Genomic DNA, 12,197 nt, shown 5'->3' with positions numbered 1-12,197 from the left:
TCAAAACGTGGTATCTTAATTGAGCTTTGTGCAAATTTGCATAGGGTGAAAGGATTAGAGAAGTGAATGTACGTCTCTGGTGTAGGATAAAGGGTTCTGGTTCCTGGAGAACTAGCACCAGTGCTGCAAAAGTAGTGGCTGGAAAAGTTGACACCTGAACTGTGCTGCTAATGTGACAGCAGGCCACATAACTGGGGAGATTAGCTACCTGATGTGGAGTTCGTAGAATGTTTACTGGATAGTTTCTTGGATCAGCATTTTCTGGAGTCAGAAGGTTGTACTAGATCTGGAACAAAAACAAAGTTGCTGAAAAAGCTCAGCAAGTCTGGCAGCATCTGTGAAGGAAGAAAGAGTTAACGTTTCAACAGTTCTGAGGAAGGGCCACTGGACCTGAAACGTTAACTCTTCCTCCCCGCCCCCCCCCCCCCCCCCCCCCCCCCCCGCCTGCCCGCCCGCCGCCGCAAGCTTTTCCTGCAATGAGCTTTTCGAGCAACTTTGTTTTTGTTCCTCACTTACAACATCTGCGGTTCTTTCGGTTTTTACACTAGATCTGGTATTGTTTTGAGATGCGATTAATTAATGATCTCAAGGAAGGTGCCTCTAGGTTGTGGCAATTAAAAATTTTTAAATTTTGATTTAGAGAAAGAGTGGGTCCAATGCTAGTATTTAAAACATGAAAGGAGAGCTGTCTAAAGTGAACTGGCAAACTAAGTTAGGGGATAAGTAAATAGCAATGCAGCAGGCATACATTAAAGAGCACATTTCACAATCCACAATAGATCCATTCCAGTAAGAATCAAAAATTCAGGGGAAGGACCCACAATCCATGGGTAACAAGAAAAAATAGTTGCCCGAAGATGAGTGGCAGGTCAGAGGATTGTTCAGATTATTGAAGACCAGCAAAGAATGACAAGATTAATAAGGAGGAAAAAAGTGCAAGTTCTAAAATAGCTAACTAGAATTAAGAAAGCATGTTAAACATTTGTGCAAACGGTGTTAGCAATGTCAGCGTTGATCCTATAGAAACTGAGTCTGGGAAATTAATAATGGAATTTATGGCAGATACATTCAATAGGTATTTTGCATCAATCTTCACAATGCTTACAAGTAACATAAATAGCTGTATAACATAATGAAAGAGAGTGGAACTGAGGAAAACTGCAATCACTGATCAAATTAAGGAGCGATGGGCTGACATGCTGCTGGGTCCTGCAATATCTCCTTGCCTTAAAAGAACTGGCCAGGGAGATTGTTGCATTGCTTTTAATTTGCTGAAATTCCCCAGACTTGGAGAAGCCTTAGATGGGAAAATAGCAAGTGTAATACCTTTATTTAAAAAGGAAGGGAAGCAGAAGCCTGGAAACTGTTGGCCAACTACCTTGACTTCTGTCATAGAGAAGTGCTAAATATGTTACAGCAGGGAACTTGGAAGAAATTCCAGTAAATTGCACGTTGAACATGGTTTCGAGAAAGAAATGATATTTGACCAATTTATTTTAGTTCTTTATCCATAGCATGTTACCCCCTCAAAGGGGAACTGGAAGATGTACTGTACTTGAATTTGCAGAAGGCAGTTAATAAGGTGTCACATCAAGGGTTATTGGAGAAAATAAAAACTCATGGTGCGAGGAGAAACATCGGCAGGGATAGAAGATTGGCTAGCCAAAATAAAGCAGAGAATAGACAGTAATGGGTGAGATTCTGGTTGCTAACAGGTAAAAAGTGGTTCTATGATGGGACCTCTATTTAAAAAATAATCAGTAATTTGGGTGAAGAATTTGAAGCTGTAGTTGCGAATTTGATGATGATGCAAAGATAAATCTAAGTTGTGAAGAGGGCATAAGGAGGCTTCAAAAGGATATAGACTGTGACTGGGCAAAGGTATGACTAATGAAATATAATACGAGGAAAATGGTAAATTGCCCGCTTTGGCAGGAAGAATAGCACAGGTAAAATTTAAATACTGAGATTGCTGAGCTCTGATTTGCAGAAGGATCTGGGTCTCCTGGTGCATAAATTTGTAAAAGTCAGTACACAGGTACAAGAAGTAATTAGGAAAGCTAATATTGTCCTTTTTTATAATGAGCATTGAAGACAAAATTTAGAGATGTTAACCTTTGGTTATACACAGCATTGTGAATGTAACTGTACTGTACACACTAATGCTTATTTAAGGAATGCCTCAAATTTACACAAAGGTAACAAAATATCAGAGTCCCAATCACCAAAGCTGCTTCAACAAAGATCTTTCCTCTGTATTGTTCGGTCAAAAGTGTGGACGTTTGATCATTGCACAAGGTTCGGTACCATTTGTGGCTCCTCAGATTCTGAGGTAGTCAACGGTCAAATGCAACAAGATCCTGCACAATATCCAGGCTTGGGCTGAAAGGTAGCAAGTAACTCTCGTGCTAAGTAAATGCCAGGCAATGACCATCTCCAACAAAAGGTGATCTAATCATTGTCCCTTGACATTTAATGGCATTGCTATCACTGAATTTCCCCTACTATCAACGTTCTGAGGTTACCATTCACCAAAAACTGAATTGGACTAGCTATATAAGTACAATGGCTTCAAGAGCAGAGCCGGTCCAGGAATACTGTGACGAGTAACTCACCACCTGACTCCCCAAAGCCTACCTACTTGGCACAAGACAGTGTGATGAGATACTTCCCACTTCCCTGGATGAGTGCAACTCTGTAAATTCAAGCTTGACTCCATCCAGGTCCAAGCAGCTTGCGTAATTCGCACCAAACCCACAAACATCCACTCCCCCCTCCATCTCAGTAACAGCTGTGTATATCACCTACAACATACACTGCAGAAATTCAAAGCTGTTACGACAGCACCTTCTATTTCCATCTGGAAGAATACAGGAAGCTTAGGATCATCAGCTCTAAATTCCCTTAAAGCCACTCACCATCTTGAATTGGAAACACCACTTTTCCTTCGATGGAAAGGGTGTAGAGGAGATTTACCAGGATGTTGCCTGGTATGGAGGGAAGGTCTTATGAGGAAAGATTGACGGACTTGAGACTGTTTTCATTAGTGAGAAGAAGGTTGAGGTGATCTAATAGAGACATACAAGATAATCAGAGGATTAGATAAGGTGGACAGTGAGAGCATTTTTTCTGGGATGGTGATGGCGAGCACGAGGGAACATAGCTTTAAATTGAGGGGTGATAGATATAGGACAGATGTCAGAGGTAGGTTCTTTACTCAGAGTAGTAATGGCATGGAATGCCCTGCCTGCGACAGTAGTAGACTCACCAAGTTTTAGGGCATTTAAATGGTCATTGGATAAACGTATGGATAATAATGGAAACGTGTAGGTTAGATGGGCTTCAGTTTGGTTTCACAGGCTGGTGCAACATCACGGACTGAAGGGCCTGTACTGCGCTGTTATGTTCTATGTTCTAGAGATCTTGTTACGTACCTGTGGAACAGGTGGCACTTGAACCCAGGCCACCTGGATACTCAAGAGTAGGGATATTACCACAAGACCCTACGACAAGGATAGATATTTTGAATCAACCTGTTCAGATATCTCGCAACAGGGGCTTGACCATGGGCCTTCAGGACCAGAGGCAGGGACACTTGTAGCCACTGATATTTGTTGTGGAGCTCCCCTGGGATCAGTGTTAGGAATGTTGCACTTCAAGGTATTAATGACCTAGCCTGTGGCATACAGGGTACAATTTCAAAATTTGTAGGTAGTGCCAAACTTGGATGCAGTGTGAACTCTAAAGAAGATAATTCTTAAGTCCATAAAATATGAGCAGAATTAGGCAAACTAGCCCTTTGAGTCCACACATTCCATTATGGCTAATATGTTTCTCAATTCCATTCTCCCACCTTCACTCTGTAACCATTGATTCTCTAACTAATCACGAACCTATTTATCTCTGTCTTAAATACACTTGATGACTTTGCCATACAAGGCTGTTGAGGAAATGAGTTCTAAAAGCTACTTCACCATCTGAAAGAAAAAACTTCTTTCTCTGTTCTAAAGGATCATCATCCCTTTACTTGGAGGCCAAGCCCTCAGGCTCAAGTATCTCCTAGGGAAAACAGCTTCTCCGCATCCACTCTATCAGGCCTCTCAGTATTCTGTAAATTTCAGTGACATCCCCCATCGTCCTTTTAAACTCCTCCTTCGTACAGGTCTGCTCATATGTCAAGCCCTTCATCCCCAGGATCATTCTTGTAAATCTCCTCTGGATCCCCTCCACCACCAGCACATCGATCCTCCAATGCTGGTCCCAAAATTGCTCTCCATATTCCAAATATGGTCTGACTGGAGCCTTTATACAGCCTCAGCAGTACATCCTGTTTGTATTTTTGCTTTCTCAGAATGGATGCTAATGTTGTGTTTGCCTTCCTAACTGACAACTAAACCTGCATGTTAACCTTGAGAATTCTGAAGTAGACTCAAGTTTGTTTCAGATTTCCATAGTCTTTCCCTGTTCAGAAAATAATCCCCACCTATTCTTCCTACCAAAGTGCACAATGTCACATTTTTCCCACATTTTTATATTACATCTGCCACTACTTTCCTTGCTCCCCTAGACTTTCCAAGCTCTTCTGCAACCTCCTTCCTCAATACTACCTGTCCCTCCATCTGACATAACAAAGTGTGGAGCTGGATGAACACTGCAGGCCAAGCAGCATCTCAGGAGCACAAAAGCTGACGTTTCGGGCCCAGACCCTTCATCAGAGAGGGGGATGGGGAGAGGGAACTGGAACAAATAGGGAGAGGGGGGAGGCGGACCGAAGACAGAGGAAAAGATAGGTAGAGAGGAGAGCATAGGTGAGGAGGCAGGGAGGGGACAGGTCAGCCCAGCCCAGGAAAGACGGATAGGTCAAGGAGGCGGGATGTCCCTCCGTCTCTCCTTGTTTTATCTGCAAACTTAGCAACAATGCTCTCAGTTCTTTTATCCAGATCATTAATGAATAACATGAATAGCTGTGTTGACAATAGTGACCGTGTGGGTCTTCATTAGTCACTGGCTGCTATCTCACTTCAAAAGGGCAAAGGTTGGTGGAATGGTTAGGCAAGTGGCAGGTGAAATTATTCATATCAGCAGAGAGGATGCAGGGACACAATGTGAAATAAAAGATTAAAGTTTAAAGGATAGTAGAAGCAAGGTCTGTACTTGCATAAGTTATTGAAGGTGGCAGGGCAAGATAAGAATTTTTTTAGAAAAGTTCAAAAGCATAGAGCATCCTGGATAGGTATAGAGTTTGAAGGCAAGGAAGCCATGTTGAACATGTATGAAATACCTCAGTTCAATCTCAATTGGAGTATCACATCCAGGTCCGGGCACCTCACCACATGAAGCTTGTGAAGGTGTTTAAAAAGGATGCAGATTAGAATTGAGTGTTTTTGAAGTAAAGGACTTCAGTTACAAAGATAAATTGGAGAAATTGGACTTGCTTTCCTTGGAGAAGTTTTTTAGAGAAGATTTAAATGATGCATTTAATCATGTCTGGACAGGGTAGATATGAAGGTACCTTTTTCCACTGGTAAAGTCAAGAGTCAGAAGGCACGGATTAAAAATAATTGACAAAAGAAGCAATGACATGAAAATCTTTCATTCAGCAAGTGATTAGAATCTGAAATTCACTGCCAGAATGTGATGTTTCAAATGAGGTATTCAAGGGGTAAGTGGATGACCACACTGTCTGAAAAGGAAGAATGCACAATGCAGTGAGGCAAAGTGATTGTAGATAAATTCAATGTCACTAAGTTAAAATCCTGGTACTCTGTCCAATGGCATTTTGGTCTCCCTCAACCAACTGGACTGCAATAGTTCAAGAAGGCAGCTCACCACCATCTTCTCAAGGGCAACTAGGTACAGCATTAAATGTGTCAGTGGCACCCACATTCCATGAATGAATTTTAAAACTCCACCTCAGAGCCAGCACAGACACGACAGATCAAATAGCTGCATTCGAGGTTTTAACCATTCTATGATTCTATATCGAAAGCTATGTCTCTCTCAAATGGGGCTTATTTCTGTTCCAGTCTGGACCTGTTTTTCCGTTGGCTATTTGACAAGAAATTTCTGGAAGAAGCTACAGTTCGATTTGAGTGAGTACCCAATTAATACCTTTTTGTTAAGGCGTTCTTTGTGGCATGCACGGATGCAAGTAGAGAATTTCTGAGATAAGTGAATGTAGAATCAGAGGACCTCACTACAATGGTCTGCATGTAGAATTAAACAGCACATCTTAGTGTGAAAATCAGGAAGTGCATCATCTCCAGATGTTAAGAGTAGCAACCTTTTATCGAGGATGTGAACTGAAACGTAGATATTATTTAAAAGCATGATAGCTAAATTTCAATTGGCTAAAAGTGCATTCTGAAATCAATACAGGGCAAATGCAAAATACTGTGGATGCTAGAAATCTGAAATCAAAAATGATGGAAACGCTCAATAGAGCTGGCAGCATTTGTGGCGAACACAAGTTATCATTTTGGATCAATAAACTTTCATCTAATCCTCTTCCTTTCTCCACAGATGCTCCTTGACCTGGGTATTTCTAGCCATTTTGGTGTCTATATCATTTCCAAGAAGTCTGTTTTCCAAAGGTGTTTTGAGTTAGCTGTCTGGTGTGCAAATGCAATTGAAATAATGTTGTATTTTTCAGCACCTTGAAAATAATAAGGTTACAAGTTCTTTATTTAGGGGCATTCAAGATGTAGCTAGAAGGCACATCATTGGCCTTTCTCCCTTCCTCCATGATCTTTTAACGCATTTTATCTTTCTCTGCCACATCTAACAGCTGTCGAAATGATCAGCTGCCCGTTTGATGAAATGATACTTACAGACTCAAGTATAAGAAAGCTTTCAAACATAATTTCTGTATTGCCTTTAGTTTTTGTGCACCTGCAACTCTCATAACTCTAGATGCAGCAGTTATAAAGCATGGAACTTCAAACCCTTCCATGAAGAGATGAATATGTTGTCTTTACATATATTGCATGTTCCAATGAGCTTTGAGCCTAAAATTATTTTCTATTTTAACTGTTAAATGATTATTTTACTAACATAATTGTATTTAGTTAATAAAGCTAATCAAAATGTTATGGATTTTCTCATATTTATGATCAAAGCAGAATTTTACAACTCGTAAGACATCTGTCTTGCAGATATCAATGACAGGTAATGTTGATTAAGTGGGAAGGCTGCAGAAGGATTTGGACAGGCTAAGTGAGCGAAGAAGTGGCAGGTGGAATACAGTGTGATTATGCATTTTGGTAGGAAAAAGAGGCAGAGATTATTTTATAAACAGGGGAAAGGCTTCAAAAATCTGAAGCACAAAGCGACTTGGGAGTCCTAGTTCAGGATTCTCAAGGTTAACATGCTGGCTTGGTTGCCAGTTAAGAAGGCAAATGCAATATAACTGTTCATTTCAAGAGGGCTAGAATACAAAAGCAGGGATTTACTACTGGAACTGACATTCTAGTCAGGCCACATCTGGAATATGTGAGCAGTTTTAGTCCTGTATCTAAGGAAGGATATTCTGGCATTGGAGAAAATCCAGAGGAGGCTTACAACAATAATTGCAGGATGAAAGGCTTGTTGCCTAGGAACAGTTGAACTCTGGATCTGTACTGAGTTTAGAAGGATGAGTAGGGTATCTGATAGTATTCTGTAAGTTTCAAAGAGGCCCAGATAGAATGGATATAGTAGGAGAGACTAGGACCTGACTCATAGTGAAGGGATGGCCCTTCAGAGCGGAGAATGGGAGGAATTTCTTCAGCTAGACGGTAGTGAATATGTAGAGTTCATTGTAGCATAGGACTGTGAAGGCAGTCATTGAGTGTATTTAAGAGTGAGATTGGTTCTTTATTGCTAGGGGGATCAAGGGTTACAGGGAGAAGGTAGGAGAATGGAGTTGAGAAACCTATCAGCCACAATGAAATGGAGTAGATTCAATGGGCTGAATGGTCTAACTTCGCACCAATGGCCTTATAAATGATGGAGAGTTAAGAGCTTCGGGCTGGCACAAAAGAGGATTTGCAGTCTGGGCACAACAGTAATGACAGACTTTGAGACACTAAATTGGCATTTTCCTGTTTCTATTTCTTGTGTTCTTATGAAACTCTTCAATGAAGCACAGCAGTATTGTTAGAATGACTGGAAGGAGTTTACTGCCAGTTGTTCAAAATCTTTTCATCTTGCTGTTAATGTACATAATGCTTTGAGCCGCACTGTTTAATCAGGCAGGCAGTAGCAGAGATGAAAAGGAAGCAAATCCTGCATTTCAGGTCCCGTTACCTTGTAGGGCATCCATGAGCCAAAAAAATCTGCAGGTCAAGAATGAACTGGCTTAGTCACGTAGAGATCTATGGCAGAAATTCTCTCTTGAGTAGATATTGTCCTCCAATTGTAACCCAGCCACTCCCACAGCACGGGCAGTAACATTATTGGCTCAGGTCAGCTGTTTTTACAAGAGAAGAGTAACATTTTTTTAAAATAACTGCCATTTAATGCATCCCTACAAATTGATAGCCAGTGTTTAGAGTTTTTTTGTAAGAGCTGATTGTAGTTTACAATTTTATGTCCTTGTTCTGTATGCCATTGGCTTTCTGAAAGTTTTTGTCAAGGCTGTAGCAAATTGCAGCCGAGAATTTGAATTGACTCTTTGGATTTCATTAATCAGCATTGAATTATGGAGTGGTTAAAGTGACTAAGTCGGAGATTCATGACCATTAATCTTAGCTGTTACCCATTAAAGCTAGGTATATCCCTGACCAAGTGAATTAAGAACAAATGAGTAATTTCTGCATTTTACATGAACCTTACTTCATTCCTTTGATCTATTTCACCCAATCTACAGGGTTCCAGTTCAGAGGAACTAACTAATGTTTTGGGTGTAGATGTTTACTTTCATATCCGAAGAGCTGTTCAACATCTTTGTATAATTCTCCTCTTCCTCTGTTTGTACTTTTCTATTTTAGGTGCGTCTTTCTGCCTGATAATGGCGCCTTCTTCGTAAATTATGTGATTGCTTCTGCATTCATTGGGAATGCCATGGATCTGCTGCGCATTCCAGGCCTGTTAATGTACATGATCCGTCTGTCCTTAGCCAAGTCAGCAGCAGAGAGGAAAAACGTCAAACGAGTAGGTGCCTTTGATCGATCTTGCTCCTTTTTTTTAATATATTGCGGTTGCCTGTAATGAGGCCAGTATTTATTGCTCATCACTAAGGCCCCTTCAACTGAATGGCTTTTGCAGAGAAAAGTTGAGTTTGGGTCTAGAGTCACATAGACCAGAAATAGGCTAAGACGTTAAATTTCCTTCCCTACAGGAAGTTAGTAAACCAGAAACAACAGTTGATAGTGATTGTTACAGTCACTTGCTGAGCTTGTTAACTTATTATTTGGATTTAAATTCCATTTGCTGGCATTGTGGGATTTGAAACAATGTCCCGAGATTATTACCTTGGGTCCTTGCTAGTACAATAAAGTTACCACTAAGCCACCATTCCCCAGTGTACTGAGCCAGGTGCTACCAAGGTTCCAACTTGTTGAAAATTTAGAAATTGTATCTCAACTCAAGTTTAAGGCTACTTTCTCTCTTCTGCGTGACTCCCCTCCACAATCTCCAACATACAGGCACGTCGTACGCTCAGTAAGGCTGTAAATGAATACCTGGAGGCTCTAGACAACTTGCAGACCTAATAGGTCAGTTGAGTCCTGACTGGACAGGCAGCAGGAAGTTTGGTGAGCTGCATGATTTTAGCTGATTTGATTTCTAGTCATCCCTTTACACACCCTTGTGTTTGGGTCTTTGCAAGTTTGGAGCTAAGCTCTGGACTTGTGATGTACACTCCCCTTGAATGGGATAGTATGTGCTTTATATTGGGCAAACATGATGTTCCCCATATTCTCATCTGCTTGATTTTAAATTTTTCATCATAATGAGACAACTCAGCCTGACAAGGAAAAACTAACCTAAGTTTTTTTTTGGGGGTTGCTTTTTTCTTTCTCAAACTATTGCATCTGCCTGAAATTTGTCTCCCCTTGGGTCAAATCTTTTGAATGACCTTCATGCCATGCATATGCATTCTTAACATCTACTTTGTGGTTGCCATTTGTTAGAGATTTGTCATGACAACTTACTGAAGCTGCTTTGGAATCAATGTAGATTAACAGATCTTTGGTAACAGATATGAAACTAACTTCTGAAACGAAGTGCTGTACATCTGGGAGGTGGTGCAGAACATATGTGAAAGTCCATTGCAAATGCACTCTATTTTGAGGCTTTTGAAGCTGGTTTGCTAATTCCAGACTGAATTAGCTGGTATTGGCGCCTCAATTTTACCTAATTGCCCCATTGGTAAATGGAGTTCAATGTTCATTTAGTTCTTATTCTTAATAACTGTTCTGCTGTAAAGGACACTAGAACTAATGAGGTCATGAGAACAGAGCTTAGATTTGAGATACTCGTTACCTTTCCCAGTCCTTCATGGGTGTGTCAGAGTATGTCTTGAATTCAACTTGAATTCTAAAACCAGCATTGACCAGGCTTTTTTAAAAAAAAGTCAAAAGAATTAACCAAATAACATTAACTCAGAAAATGGCTATTCAAATGTTTATTAATGTAGAGTCAATCCAAATGCTGTGTTTTACTTGATCAAATGATGACTTTTACTGCCCCCAGTCTCAAATAGAAACTAAATCTGATTTACCAAGGCGTAGAGCTGGATGAACACAGCAGGCCAAGCAGCATCATAGAAGCAGGAAAGCTGATGTTTTGGGCCTAGACCCTTCTTCAGAAATTCAGATATTTTCTGAAGGGTCTAGCTTTCCTGCTCCTATGATGCTGTTTGGCCTGCTGTGTTCATACAGCTCTGCACCTTATAGAACATAGAACAGGCCCTTCAGCCCACGATGTTGTGCCGACCATTGATCCTCATGTATGCACCCTCAAATTTCTGTGACCATATGCATGTCCAGCAGTCTCTTAAATGTCCCCAATGATCTTGCTTCCACAACTGCTGCTGGCAACGCATTCCATGCTCTCTCAACTGTGTAAAGAACCCGCCCCTGACATCCCCTCTATACTTTCCTCCAACCAGCTTAAAACTATGACCCCTCATGTTAGCCATTTCTGCCCTGGGAAATAGTCTCTGGCTATCAACTCTCTCTATGCCTCTCATTATCTTGTATACCTCAATTAGGTCCCCTCTCCTCCTCCTTTTTTCTCCAATGAAAAAAGTCCGAGCTCAGTCAACCTCTCTTCGTAAGATAAGCCCTCCAGTCCACGCAGCATCCTGGTAAACCTCCTCTGAACCCTCTCCAAAGCATCCACATCTTTCCTATAATAGGGCGAACAGAACTGGGCGCAGTATTCCAAGTGCGATCTAACCAAAGTTTTATAGAGCTGCAACAAGATCTCACGACTCTTAAACTCAATCCCCCTGTTAATGAAAGCCAAAACACCATATGCTTTCTTAACAACCCTGTCCACTTGGGTGGCCATTTTAAGGGATCTATGTATCTGCACACCAAGATCCCTCTGTTCCTCCACGCTGCCAAGAATCCTATCCTTAATCCTGTACTCTGCTTTCAAATTCGACCTTCCAAAATGCATCACCTTGCATTTATCCAGGTTGAACTCCATCTGCCACCTCTCAGCCCATCTCTGCATCCTGTCAATGTCCCGCTGTAGCCTACAACAGCCCTCTATACTGTCAACAACACCTCCGACCTTTGTGTCGTCTGCAAACTTGCTGACCCATCCTTCAAACCCCTCGTCCAAGTCATTAATAAAAATTACAAACAGTAGAGGCCCAAGGACAGAGCCCTGTGGAACACCACTCACCACTGACTTCCAGGCAGAATATTTTCCTTCTACTACCACTCGCTGCCTTCTGTTGGCCAGCCAATTCTGTAGCACCTGCAGTTCCTACTATCGCTAAATCTGATTTTCTGTACAAAAACAAAGTTGCTAGAAAAGTTCAGCAGTTCTGGCAGCATCTGTGAAGGAGAAAACGGTAATGTTTAGGGTCCAGTGAGCCTTCCTCAGAGCTAGATTTTCTGTAGTCTCTACATTAAGCTTCTGGCTATTGTCTAGCGATTGTGGTTTAGATTTGCGCTGTCAACCCATTCGGGGACCCCAAAATGCCCCTGCTATTACTTATCATATTCATGCTTGTCATCCCTAGGAAGGAAGGAAATGGA

General features: G+C 41.3%; 1 protein-coding gene across 5 annotated transcripts in view; it reads left to right on the top strand.

The window, feature by feature from the left end:
- The window catches only part of LOC125452287 (CSC1-like protein 2), a 215,780-nt gene that overhangs the window by 179,811 nt on the left and 23,772 nt on the right, over positions 1-12,197 (top strand). For all 5 annotated transcript variants that reach the window (XM_048530516.2, XM_048530518.2, XM_048530519.2 and 2 more), the window contains 2 exons: positions 6,027-6,092; positions 8,970-9,132. In XM_048530516.2, the coding sequence (XP_048386473.1) occupies positions 6,027-6,092; positions 8,970-9,132 (229 nt within the window). The remainder of the gene's footprint in view (positions 1-6,026; positions 6,093-8,969; positions 9,133-12,197) is intronic.

Source organism: Stegostoma tigrinum, chromosome 4 (genome assembly GCF_030684315.1).
Source record: "Stegostoma tigrinum isolate sSteTig4 chromosome 4, sSteTig4.hap1, whole genome shotgun sequence".
Classification (NCBI taxonomy): domain Eukaryota; kingdom Metazoa; phylum Chordata; class Chondrichthyes; order Orectolobiformes; family Stegostomatidae; genus Stegostoma; species Stegostoma tigrinum.
The sequence above is the reverse complement of the archived record's forward strand: the minus strand, read 5'-3'. Positions and strand labels throughout refer to the sequence as shown.